The sequence below is a fragment of the Camelina sativa genome, chromosome 8, assembly GCF_030686135.1.
Source record: "Camelina sativa cultivar CO46 ecotype springtype chromosome 8, ASM3068613v1".
NCBI classification, from domain to species: domain Eukaryota; kingdom Viridiplantae; phylum Streptophyta; class Magnoliopsida; order Brassicales; family Brassicaceae; genus Camelina; species Camelina sativa.
This window is the reverse complement of record NC_141887.1, coordinates 11,283,602-11,304,081: the sequence shown is the minus strand read 5'-3', so window position 1 is coordinate 11,304,081 and position 20,480 is coordinate 11,283,602. Positions and strand designations below refer to the sequence as shown.

The 20,480-nt window shown below is 38.2% G+C and overlaps 2 protein-coding genes across 9 annotated transcripts; both read left to right on the top strand.

The window, feature by feature from the left end:
* Nucleotides 1-11: 11 nt before the first annotated feature.
* On the top strand, nucleotides 12-4,971 carry LOC104707043 (long chain acyl-CoA synthetase 7, peroxisomal). 6 transcript variants are annotated; one of them, XM_010423294.3, is made up of 23 exons: nucleotides 12-633; nucleotides 732-792; nucleotides 906-983; nucleotides 1,080-1,151; nucleotides 1,231-1,312; nucleotides 1,462-1,567; nucleotides 1,665-1,741; nucleotides 1,832-1,876; nucleotides 1,971-2,057; nucleotides 2,220-2,309; nucleotides 2,411-2,490; nucleotides 2,572-2,665; nucleotides 2,750-2,838; nucleotides 2,931-3,019; nucleotides 3,122-3,251; nucleotides 3,378-3,496; nucleotides 3,592-3,715; nucleotides 3,800-3,886; nucleotides 3,963-4,066; nucleotides 4,161-4,246; nucleotides 4,343-4,429; nucleotides 4,513-4,599; nucleotides 4,693-4,971. In XM_010423294.3, the coding sequence occupies exons 1-23, from the start codon at nucleotides 507-509 to the stop codon at nucleotides 4,786-4,788; spliced, it is 2,097 nt and encodes a 698-aa protein (XP_010421596.1). In that variant the 5' UTR covers nucleotides 12-506; the 3' UTR covers nucleotides 4,789-4,971. The 6 variants fall into 6 exon arrangements, with proteins under 6 accessions (XP_010421596.1, XP_087317497.1, XP_087317500.1 ...); XM_087461374.1 differs by having other exon boundaries at nucleotides 375-633; nucleotides 1,494-1,567; nucleotides 2,572-2,669; XM_087461373.1 differs by having other exon boundaries at nucleotides 392-633; nucleotides 2,572-2,669.
* Nucleotides 4,972-7,574: 2,603 nt separating this feature from the next.
* Nucleotides 7,575-13,655, top strand: LOC104707042 (protein ALWAYS EARLY 1-like). Of its 3 annotated transcripts, none has more exons than XM_010423293.3 (18): nucleotides 7,575-7,836; nucleotides 8,357-8,512; nucleotides 8,614-8,712; nucleotides 8,814-8,879; nucleotides 8,992-9,069; nucleotides 9,313-9,487; nucleotides 9,717-9,925; nucleotides 10,026-10,302; nucleotides 10,442-10,662; nucleotides 10,754-10,810; nucleotides 11,040-11,351; nucleotides 11,422-11,600; nucleotides 11,675-11,951; nucleotides 12,067-12,255; nucleotides 12,362-12,499; nucleotides 12,714-12,791; nucleotides 12,901-13,179; nucleotides 13,295-13,655. In XM_010423293.3, the coding sequence occupies exons 2-18, from the start codon at nucleotides 8,411-8,413 to the stop codon at nucleotides 13,457-13,459; spliced, it is 2,901 nt and encodes a 966-aa protein (XP_010421595.2). In that variant the 5' UTR covers nucleotides 7,575-7,836; nucleotides 8,357-8,410; the 3' UTR covers nucleotides 13,460-13,655. The 3 variants fall into 3 exon arrangements, with proteins under 3 accessions (XP_010421595.2, XP_087318241.1, XP_019083977.2); XM_087462115.1 differs by having other exon boundaries at nucleotides 7,614-7,780; XM_019228432.2 differs by lacking the exon at nucleotides 7,575-7,836 and having other exon boundaries at nucleotides 8,193-8,512.
* Nucleotides 13,656-20,480: the final 6,825 nt, after the last annotated feature.

Sequence of the window (20,480 nt, the reverse complement as noted above, 5' to 3'; positions counted from 1 at the left end):
TTCTGATCCAGAGATAGTAGCTGACAACTTCAACAGCATAACCAGTCTAGACGTTTGCTTGAAGATACTGAGCTGTTTGATGATTATATGTTAGCCTTGAGAATATAAGTGCCTGAGTGAATCAGCTGCAAAGATTTCACTATTTCAGTGTCACACCATGGCCAGTCACAACAAAACAGTCAGGTTTGATGGGCAATGAATATATGAGTGCTTCTTTAACACCATGGATATGTTGATAAGGATCAAAAAATAATTTTGGTGAAATGGTAAAATTATCCACATAGAGAAGCGTGCCTTATTTGACGTAAGCAAATATGTGAGAAATGTACATACTCCAAAATATGTGGTTTAGGGAACTTATTATAGCCAGCCGTAGCAATCACATGATTACATACCATTTTCATCTCTCAATGTTTTTTAATTTATATATTCGTTACGTCATTTTCTTTAGTTGATCAGTTTATTTCGTATTCCTCTAAAAAAATAAAATTATCGACAAAGAAAAAATGGAATTTTCATCGCCGGCACAACGTCGTCTTGAAACCGTTCGATCTCACCTAGGTTCTTCTCCGGCTGACGACCAAACATCTCTCTTCCTCAACGCCACCGCCTCTGCTTCACCTTTCTTAAATGGTAAGCACCTGAGATCAGCTTTTTTGTTCCTATATACTAACCACTTTGAGTTCTCTGTTTCTTGAGTATGAGAGGTTTGAATTGTTTTCTCTCTATAGAGGATAGCTATAGTGTGGTGCTTCCAGAGAAGCTGGATACTGGGAAATGGAATGTCTACAGGTCCAGAAAAAAAAACACTCTTTTCTCTGTTTGGTTTTTAACAAGTGTATGTATGTGTTTGTGAAAAATTCTCTTTTTTGTTTTTGTTTTTGTTTTTGTTTTTGTCGTGCTAGATCTGCAAAGTCGCCTACGAAGCTCATTAGCAGGTTCCAGGATCATCCTGAAATCGGGACTTTACATGACAATTTTGTGTAAGTTTGAGTGGATTACTTCTTTGAGCTTGTTTAATTGGTTGGCTTGGCTTAGTTTGTGAAATTAATGCTGGATTTACGTTTTTATGGAATCAGACATGCTGTTGAAAAATATCCTGATAACAAGTATCTGGGTACACGAGTTCGGCTTGATGGAACCGTTGGAGAGTGAGTTTTAAACTGTTCTCTTGCGTTGAGATTTTTATATAACTTTTCAATTTATGTTTCTGTGATATGTTTTTTGAAGGTACACATGGATGACTTATGCAGAAACAGCTTCTGAACGACAAGCCATTGGTTCAGGACTCTTGTTTCATGGAATTAGCCATGTAAGTTTCACTCTACTTTGAAAGTGTTCATTATGAAACTTATGCAATATGAACTAGCTCAAGTAGCTCCATCAAAATTATGTATTCCAGCTGATTTTATCAGCCAGGTTCTTTTTTTTGTTTAAAGAAAAAATTTCCTCATTTAATAGGGAGCTTGCGTTGGACTCTATTTTATTAACAGACCAGAGTGGTTGATTGCGGATCATGCTTGTGCAGCATATTCATTTATCTCTGTTCCTTTATACGATACACTTGGTAACCAATCTGAATTTGATTTTATTTTATTTTTTTCTCTTTAATTTTTGGGTTTGCAAGCCTCGTCTCTTCTTAATATGATTTTATGGTTACGCAGGTCCAGATGCTGTAAAGTTTGCTGTGAATCATGCTACTCTGCAGGCTATATTTTGTGTACCACAAACCTTAAATACTGTAAGTGTCTTTTGATTTATTAATGTGCAGGCTAAAATGCAGCACTTTCAATCATGAGTTGCGTTTATTTTTTGGTTGGGAACTATGCAGTTGCTAAGCTTCCTAGCGGAAATCCCATCCATTCGTCTTATTGTGGTATGTTCTTCTCAAATGTGTAACTTCACTGTAAGTTGATATATACTGTAGTATTTTTTACTTTTACATATATCTTTTTTTGCACTGTGATAAGGTGGTGGGAGGAGCGGACGAGCATTTGCCATCACTTCCTCAAGGAACTGGAGTCAAAATTGTATCATACCAAAAGCTATTGAGTCAGGTAGTCTTCTACAAGGGGTTTTAACTAAACGTGTGGTGTTATCTTGTCACTAGCTATATGAATGGTTAATATATTATATAGCAACTGTAAATGCCTCTGTTTTTGTAATGGCTTTTGCTTGGTAGTGAAAGAGACTTCATGTTGCTACTGGTTATCTTTTAGGGTCGAAGTAGCTTACATCCATTTTACCCTCCAAAACCCGAAGACATTGCAACCATATGCTACACAAGTGGAACCACAGGAACACCAAAGGTGCGTTGTTTCCAGTTCTTCTTGTTGAATGGTGAATGAATATCACTTTAAGGCTAAATACTTAACTCTATAATTGATTTCATATGTTCTTTGTTTCGAAGGGTGCTGTGTTGACTCATGGAAACTTGATCGCAAATGTCGCTGGTTCCAGTGTGGCAATAGACTTTTTACCTTCAGATATGTGAGTTGAACCTTTCAGAAGTGACACACATACTTGCAATTATTGTAATAGAAAAGATCTTTAACTATCTTTTATCTTTAGTTACATATCATATCTTCCGTTGGCACACATATATGAACGTGCAAATCAGATTTTGGCTGTGTATGGTGGTGTTGCTATCGGTTTCTATCAGGGAGTATGTGAGCTCATGTCTTGTAACATATGAAATGAACTAACTTGTGGTACGGAATCAGACTAATGTATATACTTCTTTGGACAGGATGTCTTGAAGCTGATGAATGATTTTGCTGTGTTAAGGCCAACAGTATTCTGTAGTGTCCCTCGCTTATATAATCGAATATATGATGGGTAAAAATATCACTCTTATACTTCCCATGTAATTTTCAATTACTTATTGTGGAAATTTTCGTGGTTCTATGTGTTACTCTTAATCTCAACAGAATTACAAGTGCCGTGAAATCATCTGGGGTTATGAAAAAACGGCTTTTCGAAATTGCCTATAACTCAAAGAAGAAAGCTATCGTAAATGGTATTGTCTGCTAATAGAAACAGTTTAAAAAAGTGAACCAAAGTATACCTGTTTCAAGCTTTCTGCATTATTTTCTTTCTTTCTCATGTGTGGTTTCTTCAGGGCGTAATCCGTCTGCACTTTGGGATAAATTGGTCTTCAACAAAATTAAAGAAAAGCTTGGTGGACGTGTTCGCTTTATGGGGTCTGGTGCTTCTCCATTGTCACCTGATGTCATGGATTTCTTGAGAGTGTAAGTTTATTTTCTGGTTTCTCTGTTTGAACCATTCTTCCATGGTTCCACTCTCACTGATTTCTAAGAATCTGAAACTAAGTCAAACAGATAAAATATGGTCTTTGGTCATCATGATGAACACAGATGCTTTGGATGTTCGGTGCGTGAAGGGTATGGTATGACCGAGACTTCTTGTGTCATAAGTTCTATGGATGAAGGTGACACTTTATCTGGCCATGTCGGATCCCCTAATCCAGCGTGTGGTAAGCAATGTGCTATATCAGAATCCAAACTTGGCAAGACCTACGGATCCAATATGTATGACTGGTTTGTGTTTTGAAAATGTTTTTTTCGTCAGAGGTAAAACTTGTGGATGTTCCTGAAATGAATTACACATCGGAAGATCAACCATACCCACGTGGTGAAATCTGTGTAAGAGGGCCAATCATCTTCAAAGGCTACTACAAGGATGAAGAACAAACGTAACACATATTCCAGTTTTACTAGTGGCTCTGGTTATATGTATTAATAAGCAGACATGAGTCTTGACACATTTACTTGAGCAGGAGAGAAATTATTGATGAGGATAGCTGGCTACACACAGGAGATATCGGGTTGTGGTTACCTGGTGGTCGGCTCAAGATCATAGACAGGTTTTGTAATTAAAAACAATCTTGATATTTTTTTATTTGTTGTTAAAGAGTTGAAATGTTTCGATGTTCATGACAGGAAGAAGAACATATTTAAGTTGGCGCAAGGAGAATATATAGCACCAGAGAAGATCGAAAATGTTTATACCAAATGTAGATTTGTTTCGCAGTGTTTCATACACGGTAAGCAAAAGACTCTGCTCTCTCCACCAAACCAAACAGGCTTCTTTTTCTTCATTTGTGCTGTATCTCAACCTAGCCATAATGTGTATTGTAGGAGATAGCTTCAATTCTTCTCTAGTAGCTATTGTTTCAGTTGACCCAGATGTTATGAAAGAGTGGGCTGCATCAGAAGGCATTAAGGTACTATTTCTAACTCAGAGTGATATTACAGAGTTTCCTCTGCTTCTTTTACAGAAAATATCTCAAAGTTTTAGAATCATTTCTTATTGATTGCAGTATGAGCATCTAGGACAGCTCTGTAACGATCCAAAAGCACGAAAGGCTGTTCTTGCCGAGATGGATGGTGTTGGAAAAGAAGCTCAGGTAAAAACAAGACTTGCCTTAAATAATCTTATCTGTCACAAAAAAAAAATATCAACTCACCAATTTAATTTGTGCTAATACAGTTGAGAGGATTTGAGTTTGCAAAGGCTGTGACTTTGGTACCAGAGCCATTCACTTTAGAGAATGGACTTCTGACACCAACATTCAAGGTAACCAATAACAATGTGAAGTTGATAGCCACAATGAAAGTTGTTACTTACCTCGGAATCTCTAAAATTTATGTGTTTAAAACTTTGAAACAGATAAAGAGACCTCAAGCAAAAGCTTACTTTGCAGACGCAATATCCAAAATGTATGCGGAAATCGCAGCCTTGGACCCCATGCCTTCTAAACTGTAAAGATGCACATTTCTTAGAAGTGTTTCTTTAATTTTATTTTTGCATTACAGAGGTGATTATAGAACTGTAAAAGATGGGATTAGAGGTGGATTTGATGATGCGAAAGAAAAAACAGAATCGTGCTGTAATTTCATCTATACCGCCTTTCGTAATAAAACAAGCAGACTATGCTGCTCCACTAAATCAACCAGTGCAGGTCCGTACAGTTTGGTTTAGTTTTGATTTGGCTGAAGAGGCCTTTTTAGGTTTTCTTTTTCTCATCAGTAATATCAGAGACAATGTAATCCAAAAACATAGTTCCTCAGACAATTGAGACTCAAAACATGTTATAAGTAAGACAAAAGCATTAGGCAAAGACCAGACTCTTAAGCAGCACCCTTGCCCTTTTTCTGTGGATCTTCTTCATGTAGAAATCCAACTCTTCTTGGTACCTCATCACCTTCCTCTCAATCCTTCTTGGTGGAAGAAGCAGCATTCTTCTTCTTGCGGCCAGCCTAAGCACCAAAGCGCTGGAGATAACATTGCTTCAATAGAAGCTGCATCCATCTGAAGAACATATATATAACACTCTTGACAAGTGTTTTAGTACCGACGAAAAGCTCGGTGTTGGATGCATTGTAGACGACGTCATCAAGGATTCTGGTGTTGTGGGTAACTGCTTCACTTCCCCAAGCGTACTCTTGTTGTTGTTTGAGAGGTTGGTGTTGGCAGGGTGCCTTCCCATCTCATACTTTTGCATTTTCCTCCATTGCTTCTGCTTGCCTCCAGTGGCACGCATCTTGTCACAAGAAATACCCATTGTCGCCTATCAGGGATTCTCCAACAAAGCTGCGCCGCCCTTAAAGTTTTTATAACAAAATAAAATCCTTGAAAAGGAAAATCAATATTTAGACCGGTTTGTTCTTTACATTTTTTTTCCAGTTTCAATCCAATTAATTATCTTCAAATTTGATCATTTCCAAATCTGAAATTTTCTATTAAGCTTCATTGTAACAATTATCTAAATAATGTTTTATTGATTATGATTTTATTGGAATATTTCAAATTTTAGGTTGAATATTAACTAAAACTAGTTATTGATTTTAACCCATAATCTGACAAATGTTGAATCTAGTCTGCAACCCTGAATATACTGTCAGAGAAATGTGGGTAAAATTATCTTTAGTCTTTATTATGATATACATAAAACCATTATAAATTAATAAACACGATAAATTAATAAATTTTGTTAGTTTAATGTAAAAAATAACAAAATCTGATAATATAATAAGATAATAGTTTTTTTGAAATTCTTATGTAAAATATGGTCCCAATAATATCATAAATTAATAATCATATAAATTTTGAATTTTTTCATAGGGCTCATATCTATAAAACAATTGATATGTTGTATTTTCAAACTATAATGATACAAAATACTCTATTAACATGTCATAATATTTTTTAGAAAAGTTTTCAATTTCTTTCCAAAACCCAAAGCTGAATGTAACATAGATCTGCTAAAGACCAAAACAATATATGGAGACAAAAAAAAACTTAAGAAAAAGGGAAGATCTGAATTTTAACAGAGAAATTAAAGTATCACAATTGTTGGGCTTTTTAAGTCTAAGTCAAGTCCCATTAATATGATGTTGTCTGCTTTGGGCTGAGATGACAAAGTCCGCACAGATTTGTTATTGAGCTCATTCCCAAAAGGTATTATACTAAATAGGGTTTGACTTGAATTATATATTAGAAACTTATATAACACGTTGGTTTGTATTCAACAATAACAATCACTAATTCACACTACAAACAACTCAAGAAGCACCAAGTAGATGTTTTGAAAATCAAGACAATTTAATATTACATTTGAAGGAATTATTCTTTTAGGAGTGTCATTTTTTCTCTTTGACCAACAATCATGATAGGAAATCTTCATAACACACTACAGAAATCTACATTACCTAAAATCTAACAACATAAAAGAAATTGTTTTATTATTTGGAATATTTAAAGAAAATGCAAGATAGATTTTCTCATATCTCATAACATAAAAAATTGTTTTATTATTTGGAATATTTAAAGAGAATTTAAGATAGATTATCTCATAGTCAATTTATGAGAAAGCCAAAATAGTAATGATCAATAGATTGAATGTATTGTCATATTATTGGAAGGATTTTTAAAAAAAATCCAAGGTAGATTCTTTCTCATAGTCAAATTATAAGAATATCAAACAGTAATAGATTAAATTATGCATTTTCGGTGTATTTGGATATATACTAAAGAGATATTTTTTATATAAGAAAATAACCAGCCGTAAAAGGACGCGTGGTAATATAAATAAGCAAATAAATATACAATTATGAGTGATACATTATACATATATGACAACGTATTTACATTGGATTAATGCTCTATATAGATTTGACTAGACCATATTATTTAGTATCTTATCTGTGTCACTGCCTAAATTCAAATATACATAATGCATGTTACTTTAATTTTCATATTTTCAATATAATTATATTAAATGTTTTAGAACAATGTATACACATATGATAATTATTTTCTATTAAAATCTGTAAAAAAAAAAGAAAAAAAAAGAAGCAAATTTCTGCATCAAAAAGATGCTATAATAATAATTTTTAATGAAAAAATTGGGTAATTTTCAAATATAATCCCATGTATCCGTTACCACAAACCCTAAAAGAAACTCAGAAAAATCGAACGGTGAAGAAAATGAAAAGACACGTGTACGTATCAGACACATAACGAAAGCTTTTGATATACTTAAAAAAAATATGACGAATTATAAAAAGGGGGAAGTGTCTATTGGCTTACGAGAGTTCTCTCTCTAAGTCTGTCCTTTTTATTCAAGTTTCGCGGCAACGCCTCTCTTCACCTCTTCTCTCTATTTCATCTCAATCCTTTTTTTCTCCATCTCTCTCTCTCTCTCTCTCTCTCACCCTCTTTTAAACCTCTTCCTCTAATCGATCTCTCGAACAAGGTTTTTGTGAGCTTTTCTCTCTTCTTCTTCTCTGAGTGTATTGAGCTGTGTAATCGGTGAGTTAGATCTGTTGTTTTGATTTAGGGTTTTTTTTTTTTTAAAACAGAACTAATTGGGATTTTTTTGAACTTCACTTTATTCGATTTTTTATTGGAGAGGAGTGTTATGGTTGGGGGATTGGTTTTGGGATTCTGGTCGTCGATGCGTTTCTTTTTAAAATCGAAGTTCTTTTTTTACAAATAAAAAGGTGATTTTGGATTCGAAGTTGTGAATTTGATTGTTTTGATTTTGTTTTTGAATCTCGAAGAAACGAGAGAGTATTGGGTAATTTGAATCTGGGTTCTTCTTCTTTTTTTTTTTTTGAATTCCGATTTGGGAGATTCTTTGTTTTCTTTATTGATTGATAGTGCGATTTTTTTTTTTTTTTTTTTTTTTTTTTTTTAGAGAGAGATTTGTGAGTAAAGTGTTTGAATTTATAACTCTCTCAATCGACGTACTGATGGATGGGAATTGAAAATTTGGGGTTTTGCGAAATTTTTGTTCTTTAAATCAATTGTAACGTCGTATCTTGGTCAGATCGGGTTCGTTGGAATCAACTGGGCAGAGAAATCGGGGAATCAAGTGTTTATTATGGCGCCCAGTAGGAAGTTGAAGAGTGTGAACAAGCGCTTCATCAGTGAAGCTTCTCCAGATATCAATAATGTTGGGAGCTCCACCAAAACCAAGCAACGAGTGAGTTTTAATTTTAGAGACTCTCTTCTTCTTCTATTTCGCTCTTATCTGTCTGTATCTTTGGTTTCTTGACTATGGGGTTGTTTCTTCTCAAATTGTAGAAGAAGAAACTGACTGACAAATTGGGACCTCAGTGGACCAAAGGAGAGCTTGAGCGTTTCTATGATGCTTATCGTAAGCATGTGGGAGACTGGAAAAAGGTAAACTGTGTTCTTTTTTTTGTAAGTACTTTCTGAATCCTTTTTTGTATGACTTTTCCAAAGTCTTAAGATTACTACTTCTTTCTCTGGAAACATCTTAGGTAGCTGCTGCTGTCCGGAATAACCGGTCTGTTGAGATGGTGGAAGCTCTCTTTTCTATGAATCGGGTATGATGAGTACAAGATTGAGATGGACATTGTTTGCCTTTAGAACTACATTATGTTAAACAGTGAACTAGTTGAATACCTTATCATTCATTTGGTTTGCCTTTTCTTCCAGGCATACTTATCCTTGCCCGAGGGAACTGCGTCTGTAGCTGGCCTCATTGCAATGATGACTGATCATTACAGCGTCATGGTGAGTTGTTTATTTTATTAAACTTCATGTTATCTGACTTCCTGCTTGAAAATTCAGGTGGAAGGAAAGTTGAAGAGTTTATTAATCTACATACCCAGTATAGTCAATCACATTAAAAAAAAAAAGTTTAGTTATCTATATTTTTCATGAAAACAAAAGATGTGGCTAATTGGTTGGGTCAGATTGTCTGTTTAGTAAAGTTGTGTGGTCCAGTTTCTACATGCTTATGGTAATTTTTTGTAGGAGGGGAGCGAAAGTGAAGGAGAAGACCATGATGCTTCTGGAGTACTGAGGAAAAATCAGAAGCGCAAACGTGCTAAAGTTCAGGCTAGTGATTTTCAAGAGGAAGTTATTCCACCACATTCAATTGCATCAGCAGAAGGATGCCTCTCACACTTGAAGCATACACAAGCTTATGGTACAATCATTACTTTCCCAAATTGTGTTTTAAAAATTTATGGTTTGAAAGATGCTAAAACAAATGGTTGCTCTGCGATTTATATTGGTGAGCAAATGAACAACAAGCTGCCTTTTATTTTACTTTTAGTTCAGAGCATTTATAGCGTAAGCATGTCTCGTGGAATTCTGTGTCAGAGTAACAAATTCATGTTCAAGAACGTAAAATTTGTTACTTTTTTTTTATGCAGAAAAAAGGCAACGCGCCACTGGGAAACGTACACCTCGGGTTCTTGTAGCAATTACATGCGAGAGGAATAACAGAGAATATTCTACTCCACCAAATAAAAGAGCCAAGAAACAACTTGATGCCAATGATGATGCATCAAGAAGGGGAGGAGGCTCTCCATATAGAAGAACAGAACTCAGTGATAGCACACCACTTAGGCTTGGAAAAAGGGTACTTTTTATAGCTCTAGAAATTTAAGTTTATTGTCATTTCTTTTCAGTGTAGTCATGATCCATTGAAAACACATTTCTACTGTTTTTGCTTTTGCCAGTTACAAGCACAGGAAGCTCAATTCAAGCACCATGATAGTTCCATGTTTGAGAATAGTGTGAGAATAAGTCGAGATAAGAGACATAAAAAGGGAGCTGCTGATAGAGATATTGCATTGTTGATGGATATTGAAGGACTTGTTTCCGCGGAGGTTCCCCAGAAAGGAAAAAATGTGAGAGTTGAAGAAGCAGAAGGAAGTGATGATGATGGATTAGAAGCTCTGAAGGAATTGGCTGATGTGTCAGTTGCACTGGCTCCAACGGGTTTGATGGAATCAGGTTAGCATTGACTGTTTTTATTAATCTGGGGTTGTGCCATTAAAGATGTATATTGTGCGGGTAAAAGAAGAGACCCATTAATAAATATATGTTCACCTTTCATCTCTTTATATTTTCTACTTTATTGTGTTGGATCCAGAATCATCTGCACAGCGGGATGAAGAAAGAATAGCGAACAACGTGGATGAGCAATCTAACACTCTGGAAACCGTGTCTACAAGCCATCACAGAGAAAAAGAAAAACAAGCAGGGCCAGAAGATAGTCTCTTACATGCAATTTCAGCCGCCGATAAAAGTAAACCAAAATCTGTGCAGGAATCCGTTGATGTTGGCACTTCAAGAAGAAAACGTAAAACAAAGGTTTGAAAGACAATTTTCTCTTTGATTTTCTATTTATCTCGTCGTTGCTATGTGCATCACTTAACTATATGCAAATTACATTGAATGTCAGGTGCTAGATGCAGAAGCTTTAGAAGAGTCTATTCAGATAAAATCTCTAGATACTAAGGTATTTTGAAATCTATATATATGCAAAATCCGCGTTAATTCTTTCCTATTTGCAATTCCTGGCTTGGATTTAGCCGTACTCTGTGATCTGTGGTTGCTTGTCTACAATGTAATTGTTAGGATCCTTGAAAAATTTCTTTCGATCAAAGCTGCTAATGCTTTAGTAATTTTTGTTGATTTTTGTTTATAGCTTGTGCGTCCTCTCATGCTTTTTGTTTATTGCATTGCAGGAATCGGCTGAAGATGATAATTTGAAGACTCTGGTCAGAGCAAGACGTTCTGGTCAAGGTCCAGTGAATCAGCTGAAAACTGCAAAGACCTCGGAAGAATCTGCTTCAACTAGTGATAAGAAAATAACTGGACCGGATGCAGTAGTGACAGCTACACAAGTTTCAGGTTCGGGTCCAGTGACTTTGCCACAGAAACCTCCAAACAGGCGTAAGATGAGTTTGAAGAAAATTTTACAACAAAGAGTATCTTCTGAAACCACTCATGACAAGCCACTTAGTTGCAAAAAGTTTTCAGAATATGAATTACTAAAGGTAGAGTCTCTAACTTCATTTCTCTTACGAATCCAAAATCTGGTCTTTAATTTGCTTATTTCATTTACAGGAGAAAGTTTCGACTTGTCTGTCATATCCATTGGTACGTCGATGGTGCATATTTGAATGGTTCTACAGTGCTATTGACTATCCCTGGTTTGCAAAGATGGAGTTCACTGATTATCTAAATCATGTGGGGCTTGGTCATGTTCCAAGACTTACTCGTCTTGAATGGAGTGTCATTAAAAGGTTTACTAACTTTCCTGTGTATGTTGATGGAAATATAAAGATTTGAAAAGGTTACTCATTCTGTATTTTTCCAGTTCCCTCGGAAGACCTCGGAGATTCTCTGAGAGATTCCTACAGGACGAGCGGGATAAGCTTCAACAATATCGTGAATCTGTGAGAAAGCATTATACAGAGGTCCGTGGATGTGCTAGGGAAGTGCTTCATACAGATTTGGCCCGGCCTTTATCAGTCGGGAATAGAGTCATTGCCATCCATCCTAAGACACGGGAAATTCGTGATGGCAAGATTCTTACTGTGGATCATAACAAGTGCAACGTTCTGTTTGATGAATCGGGCGTTGAGTTAGTTATGGTAAATCACAAACTATACCAATTCGGCTGACACAACTTTACTTCTTTGTGATTCATATATAGTTTGTCCACTTTTTGTATATCTCAGATGATCTAATAAATCCCTTTTTTGACAGGACATTGACTGCATGCCTTTAAATCCGTTGGAATACATGCCAGAGGGTCTGAGGAAGCAAATCGATAAGTGCTTGTCTATAAGCAAAGAAGCACAGCCTAACAGACACTCAAACTCTGATGCATCTGTTCTGTTCTCTCCTTCTGTGCTAGAGAATGTCAACTTCTCCATGAATCCTCCTTCGAAACAGGTAAACAAAGATGGGCGTTTGACTCGTGCGTCAAAGCTTTGATCTTGGTCTTTCTTTCCATATACTTTTTGGTAAACTCTGTGCATAATTCCATAATTCTTTGCAGGATGATATCAGGAAGTCAGTTTTGTTTGATAAAGTGTTAGCAACCAACACTACTGATCAATCTGTCACAACCAATAGCCAAAAAAGAGGAACTGAAATTCAACGACCTCTGACACTGCAGCGTACTTCAGATGCGCAGGTAATGAATCTGTATGCCTTATTTGTGTAACAAAATAAGCTTTTAAGTTAATGATCTGCTATACCCGTGGAAACTGTCTTCAGATTGCTCAGTTTTAAAGTATAGACATAATTTGTCAAGTTTTGTGCCGGTTAAAGTAAATCAATATCTGGATTGCTCATTGCTAAATTAGTAACAGCTTCAGAAATTCACCTGTCATAATTCTGCTTTTCAGGAAATGGAGCCAGAAATGATTGAAATCGTCAGTGGTTCAAAGACAATAGCGCAAGCAATGGTGGATGCAGCTATGAAGGTAGTTGTAATATATATATCTAAAGAATTCAGAAACTCTAAATACAGAGAAGCCAAAGTGAAACAAAACTATCTCTTTTGTTTAAATTGTTGTCAATATATGGTTCTAGGCTGCATTGTCGGGGAAGAACAACAACAACAACGAAGAGGCAGGGAATATGGTCCAACAAGCTTTAAGCTCAATTGGCAAACATCAGCCACTAGATAACTCTATAGTGTCTTCTGGTATCAAGCATCAACAGCATACCAATGGAAGCTTGGATCATCATCCCTCAAACACAGCAGAGCCGATTAACGGTTTGGCATCACAGGACGGATCAGGAAAAAACAAAATGCAAATACCTTCAGAGCTTATCACCTCTTGTGTTGCAACTTGGCTCATGATTCAGGTAAATTGAAAGTCTAAATTTAAATCAAGAATTCAAAGCTGTTCACTTGCCTGAGATCGAAATACATGCAGTTGCGGTTTTGATATGAACTTATTTGTGTTATATCGACATGCAGATGTGCACAGAGAAGCATTACCCACCAGCGGATGTGGCACAGCTGATGGAGACAGCAGTGAGTGGCTTGCAGCCGCGGTGTCCACAGAACATGCCGATCTACAGAGAAATTCAGACTTGCATGGGATGGATCAAGACTCAAATCATGGCTCTTGTAAGAACATGAAACAGTTGTGTTCTATATAATTAACCTGACATGTGGAAGAAGAAGATGTTGATAGGTAAGCGTAGTTTTATAGTTAGTTAATAAATTTGAACAGCTCTAAAAGCTCTTGATAGTTAGTTAACCATTGATTATGTAAATTTGGATCTATTTCTTTCTCAGTTTTGTCTTCTTCTCCGTTAAATATGCTTCATGCAAATTGTTGATGTGGTTTTTTTCTTTCTCTTGGGTCAGTTGAAGATTTTTTTTTAAATATATATTTATGATCCAAGAAATAGATTTTAAAAAAAATCTCAAATATTTACTATTAGCATCCTTATTTACGTAGTAGAACAATTCCAATAGGAAATAAAATACGCAGAAATTTAATTACGTTTAACAGACAACTTTAACAAATTTGAGTTTTTAATTTTTTTGTTTGAAACGACTACTATAACTGTGAGTCAAACTTTAAAATAAATAAAACAATCATAGATTAGACCAAAAACTATAGTTTTTAATGATATATATTAGTATTGCTGTTGCCACTAGAGTAGAACCTCTATAAATTAATACTCGTTATAAATTAATAAATTATTTTGGTCATGAGTTTGGCCGATATAAAAAATGACATATTTTGATAAATTAATAAAATAATAATTTTTTGGAAATCCTATGTAAAAATATGGTCCTATCAATATTACAAATTAATAATCAAATAATATTAATATATATATCTAAAAAAACTAGTGAAATATGAATCTATTGTTGTTTGCATTATTATTGGAGCTGAAACGACCCAACCCGTTTTTTTTATATTTTTAATAATAAGAATATATAAGTAATAATAAGAATATATAAGTAATAATAATAAATAAACTACAACTAGTGGTCCCATATCCACTAGCCACCTAACCACAACCACAACCAACAGCGGAAATAAACAATACCAATAATAACCCAATATTATAACATAATGCATATCCAATAACCAATCATCAGAAAACATGAAACTAGCAATCTAGAAATGTTTCTAATGACCCAACTCTAGCAACCTAGCAATGCCAGACAAGATCCAATCGAGTCTCTAAAACATCCTCCTCTTCATTGCCTTGATTCCACGATCACACTTTGCCTTTACCTGCACCACAAACACAAATTGCAATGCATGAGTATTTTATAAACACTCAGTAAGGCAATCCTCCCATCTACTGGGCTATACACACAAGCAATATAGACATCTCTAACCATCAACCAACAATCAACAAACAACAAATAACAAACCAGGACTCTGCATCGACCGACACCACATGGGGATGCATCGACCGACACAAGGGATGCATCGACCGATGCAAGTTACACATGCATCGACCGACACTCGCACTGCATCGACTGACGCATGCTCGACATAACACGAAAACCCTAGGTTTTACGCGTCGTCCTCGCACTTGCATCGACCGATGCATCATGCCGAGCATCATGTTCCCCGAAGCTTCTCGCCGGATCTTTGTTCCTGCAACCACAAAACTCGATCCCAAGCCACAAGAAAGTTTCCTAACGTCCCAAATAACCATCTAACAAGCCTAACAACACATATACAAGCAGATCAGAGAAGCTCTAGCTTAGATAAGCCATGGTCCTGCACTTACCTTTGCCAAGACGAATCTGAACCTTAAACCAACAAGAAAACACTTCCAGGAAGCTCCTACAACGATCCCAACTACAGATCTCTACAGGAACAACTTCCAATCTCCAGAAATCACCAAGAACACTCAAGAACACTTAGGGAACTTTTCTCTCTTTCTTTTTCTCTCAAAAGCGGCCAAAACCCGACTAATGAGACAAAACTCGTGTTAAAGGTTTTCCCTAACCCAAAACGCAGCGTTTAACTTAACTCGTCCGCAGAAAACTGAACCTGCATCGACCGATGCACTATATGCATCGACCGATGCAATCCCCTAAACCGTGATTTTGGTTCGCGGATGTTACAGGAGCTCATCTCTAATCTTTTTCATCGTCGTCTTCTCAAATTGCATCCAAAAATTATGGAGAGTCCTAAATGCGATAATTGCTTCTTTACATGTAATTTGTTCTAAAATTACCGCAATATCTTCTTCGACTTCATCATTACCATAAATGATAATAGTAGCAATTTCTTTTAAACTCTAAACTTCTAACATTTATCGTTTTTACTTAAACTCTAAAATTAGTAATTACGATAGCCAAGATTATAAATTAAGAAAATTCTTTAAAATTATGAATGATAACAAAAGTAAACAAGAGAGATGGGCTGGAATACTTCATTCCCGCTCCAACCACGGATTACATATGGGACCAGGCTAGACAAGCTCAAGTCGCGGCTTGCTTCTCATACCCCTTCTTAAACCTTGCCTTCATCCTCGCCTTAGGCTTCCAAGTCTGCTCCTCAACACCATCACAATCCCAAAGGACTCTCATCAAAGGAATCTTCTTCTTTCGAAGTTCCTTGAACCTCTTCTCGAGAACCCTCACTGGTCTCGCCTCCAAAATCATGTTAGGCTGAAGATCCTCAGGAATCTTAGCTAACAACTGATCATCCTCACGAAGACACTTCCTCAACATAGAAACATGGAAAACCTTATAGAATGCACGCATAACCTCAAGTAGCTCCAGTCTATAAGCCACTGCTCCAACACGCTCAATCACTCTGAACGGACCCATATACCTCAGACTCAACTTAGTCTTAGTGAATGACCTGTTTGGACCTTGCAACATGGCCATCTTGAGATACACTCTGTCTCCTACCTGAAACTCAAGATGTCTCCTCCTCCTATCGGCATAACTCCTCTGCCGATCCTGAGCCTCCTTCATGTTCAGCTTGAGAACCCGAATCTTCTTTGAGGTCTCCTGAACAAAATCTGCCCCGTAAATGCTCCTCTCCCCCCACCTGAGTCCAGCATAACGGTGTACGACATGACCTCCCATACAAAGCCTCATAAGGAGCCATCTTAATACTTGCCTGATAACTGTTGTTGTAAGCAAACTCTACCAAGCTCAAGTGATCTGCCCAATGGCCTACCCAATCCAACGCACACATTTTCAGCAAATCCTCCAGCGTCTGGATCGTCCTCTCTAACTGTCCATCTGTCTGGGGATGATAAGTTGTACTCATATGCACCTTAGTGCCCATCTCTGCCTAAAACACTCTCCATAACATCGAAGTGAAATTGGAATCCCTATCAGACACAATGCTCGCTGGCACCCATGGAACCTGACTATCTCCTTCACATACTTCTTAGCCAAGACCGCTACTCCATCAGTCTTCTTAATGGCCAGAAAATGTGCTGACTTAGTCAACCGGTCCACAATGACCCAAATAGCATCAAACGTCCTGGAAACTGGCAAACCTACCATGAAGTCCATATAAATCATATCCCACTTCCACTCTGGAATGGGAAGACTCTTCAGTAACCCTCTTGGAACCTGATGTTCAGCCTTCACTAGCTGACACACGTCGCACCTCGCGACCCAACTAGCTACATCTTTCTTCATCCCAACCCAATGATAGTACCTCTTGAGATCACAGTACATCTTAGTCGTTCTTGAATGAATATAAAACTTGTTCCCATGAGCCTCTCTCAGGATCTCCTGCCACAACTCCTCATCCTTGGGCACACAAACCCGACCGTGCACCAAGATAGTACCATTATCTGAGACCTGATACTCTGAATCCACATCCTTTGAGGCATTCACCAGCCCCAAGTCCTTCTCCTGAGCCAACTGCACCCTGCTCAGAAGATCTGCTCTATCAACCGCCTCCAAACCCAACAGTTCCTGAGACACAACACACAAACTCAACGCACCGATCTCTCCTACCAGAGACTCCATCTCCTGCTCCTGAGCCGAAGCTACCCTCTTCCGACTCAGAGCATTTGCAACCAAGTTAGGCTTACCAGGTTGATAGGCTATCTCCAAATCATAGTCTGCCACAAGCTCCATCCACTGCCTCTACCTCAAATTCAGCTCAGGTTGAGTGAATATATACATCAGACTCTTATGATCTGTAATTACCTGTACCTTTGCACCATAAAGATAAGATCTCCAAATCTTCAGGGCAAAAACTATAGCACCCATCTCCAAGTCATGAGTAGGATAGTTGTCTTCATGCTTCCGCAATGCCGCGAAGCATAGGCAATCACCTTCCCATGCTGCATCAACACACATCCCAAACCAACTCTAGATGCATCTGTATAAACCACATAGGGTCCCTGCTCAGGGAAAGCCAAAACTGGCGCAGTAGTCAACAACTCCTTCAGGCTTGCAAAGCCTTCCTCACACTCCTGTGACCAAACAAAAGGAACATCCTTCCCTGTCAACTTAGTCATAGGACGTGTTCTGCTCGCAAACCCCTACACAAATCTCCTGTAGTAACCTGCCCATCCCAGAAAACTCCTGATCTCTGTGGCATTCTGCTGTCTAGGCCAATCTCTGATAGCCTGAATCTTCTCCGGATCTACAGAAACTCCATCTGCAGACACAATATGACCCAAAAAACTCATCTCACGCTGCCAAAAACTGCACTTGCTCAACTTAGCAAACAACTTCTGCTCCCGTAGCTTCTCCAGAACTACCCTCAAATGCACTGCATGCTCCTCAGGACTCTTAGAATAAACCAGGATATCGTCCATGAAAATGATGACAGATACATCCAGGAACTCCTGAAACACACTGTTCATCAATCTCATAAACGCTACTAGTGCGTTAGTCAACCCGAAAGGCATCACCACAAACTCATGATGCCCATACCTCGTCCTGAATGCAGTCTTCCTCACATCTGCCTCATCTATCGGTATCTGATGATAACCCGACGCCAGATCTACCTTGGAGAACCAAGTAGCACTCCTCAGCTGATCCAACAACTCATCGATCCTCGGAAGAGGGTACTTGTTCTTCACAGTGACCCGGTTCAAACCCTTGTAATCAATACACAACCGGAAACTCCCATCCTTCTTCTTGACAAACAACACCGGTGCTCCCCACGGTGATACACTAGGACGGATGAATCCCTTACTCAACAAATCCTCTAGCTGTTTCTTCAGCTCTGCCATCTCTGCTGGAGCCATTCTGTAAGGAGCCTTGGATAACGGCATCGTCCCTGGTTCCAGTTCAATCGTAAAAGGATCAGACCGAGATGGTGGTAACCCCTGCAACGACTGGAACACATCCTCAAACTCCTCTACAACCAGGATACCACTAACCGTAGACTTCCCCACTGACTTTGGCATAGATATGGTAACCAAATAAGCCTCACGGCCCTTCTCGATCATCTTCCCAGCCTGAATGGCCGAGATCATGAGACTCCCCAAAGTTGGTCTAATAGCCTGAAAAACCAACTTCCCTCATGGATGCTCAAACTCCACTCTACCCCGATAGCAATCCAAATGCACCATGTGCCGATGCAACCAATCTATCCCGAGAATCACATCATACAACTCCACTGGATTGATAAGCAAATCCGCTGGCCACGATTCCCCTATGATCTGAATATCAATTCTTCTGGCCCGTCCAATAACCCTCAGGAACTTGCCTCTCGCAACTCTGACAACTCCTGTACACTCTCCGGAATACCCTCTGATTCCCGCGCTTTCTGCACACTCCGGAGTAATGAAGCTATGAGAAGCTCCAGAATCAAACATAACTTGGGACTTAAACCCGCCCACCAACAAGGTCCCTACACAAACCTCATGTGTTGAGAACCTAACACTTTATCACGGGAAAAACATAAAATCTGAACCTACTGAAATTCACAAAGTTTAAGTACCAGAAATTATACCTGTGATCGCCCCGGCACTGGGTCCCCCAGTCTCTGCAGTTGAGTAAACCCGTGGTGCCTGCTCGATTCGTGTCACCTGCTGCCCTCTAGGCTGCACCTGCTACAACGCTGCCATTGCCACCGGCTGCAACTTGGGACACAAAGTCAGATATGCCCTGGCTCCCTGCAATGATAGCATACACGAGCCGCTGTTGTCGGAGCACTCCTCTTGGGACAGCTAGAAATCTTGTGATCCTTGCTTCCACACCTGAAGCAACTCGCACCACTCGACGTTTGCATAGCCTCCCACCTTCTCTTGGTTCCTTGCGCATGCTTACCGCCCCTGCTAGAACCATCCTGCTGCTGAGCCCTACTAGGCTGAACTGCTGGACTAACCACCACTGACTGTGCCCAGATATCCTCCTCAATCTATGTTGCAGTCTCAACCAGCTCCGCACGCGTAGCATAACTCCGCCCTCTACAGGGAAAGGTTTTACACAGACCACGCCAGTTCAAAGTATATATTAGACCGACTATAACATCAATCTTAGAGCAGTCTAAAGTTTTTTCCTCATACATTTCCCTTGACGACACTATTTGCTTACTTTGATAACCAATCATGCATTAATGACAAATTGATATGTATAAGAAGGCATGAGCAGTGTACCTTGCCATCATATTCTCTCCGTGAAAGAACTTCAGGTGCTATGTATGCTGGAGTTCCCACAGTCGATTTAGGCCTTGAATGTAGTATAGATGACTAAACAGTAGAAGTGAAATAGAAAACAGGACAAGATCATAAAAAATCAAGACGAATGAACAGATAATACTTTTGATTTGAAACAAACTAATCAGGATTGAGACAAATTGCGCAAAGAAGAAGGGAATGAATAGAGTGCAGACCTTAGAGTAACCAAAGTCACAGATTTTGAAAAGCGGAGCAGGGCTCCCGTCAAGCAATGTGTTTTCAAGCTTCAGGTCTCTATGGCATATTTGCTGTGATATATAATGGTTTTTCCGGTTTTAACCATGATATAAGTGTGCTTTTTGAGTCTTTTGATTTATTTTCTAAGATGTTTTAGATTCTTAACTGGTTTTCTAGGATTTTGGCACGGATGGAGCGAAATAGAGCAATTTGGATGATTATGGAGCATTTAACCGGAGGAAATCAATTTGGAGTCTGATTATACGAAGTTGCATTGACCGACACCACATGAGCATCGGTCGACACCCATGTTTAGTCGAGACAAGTCT

Excerpts from the sequence above, each read along its gene's own strand:
- LOC104707043 (XM_010423294.3), top strand. The coding sequence starts at position 507 with ATGGAATTTTCATCGCCGGCACAACGTCGTCTTGAAACCGTTCGATCT. Across the intron at positions 634-731 it reads TGCTTCACCTTTCTTAAATG|AGGATAGCTATAGTGTGGTG; the intron begins GTAAGCACCTGA and ends TTCTCTCTATAG. Across the intron at positions 1,877-1,970 it reads CATCCATTCGTCTTATTGTG|GTGGTGGGAGGAGCGGACGA; the intron begins GTATGTTCTTCT and ends CACTGTGATAAG.
- LOC104707042 (XM_010423293.3), top strand. The coding sequence starts at position 8,411 with ATGGCGCCCAGTAGGAAGTTGAAGAGTGTGAACAAGCGCTTCATCAGT. Across the intron at positions 8,713-8,813 it reads ATGTGGGAGACTGGAAAAAG|GTAGCTGCTGCTGTCCGGAA; the intron begins GTAAACTGTGTT and ends GAAACATCTTAG. Across the intron at positions 10,811-11,039 it reads TAAAATCTCTAGATACTAAG|GAATCGGCTGAAGATGATAA; the intron begins GTATTTTGAAAT and ends ATTGCATTGCAG.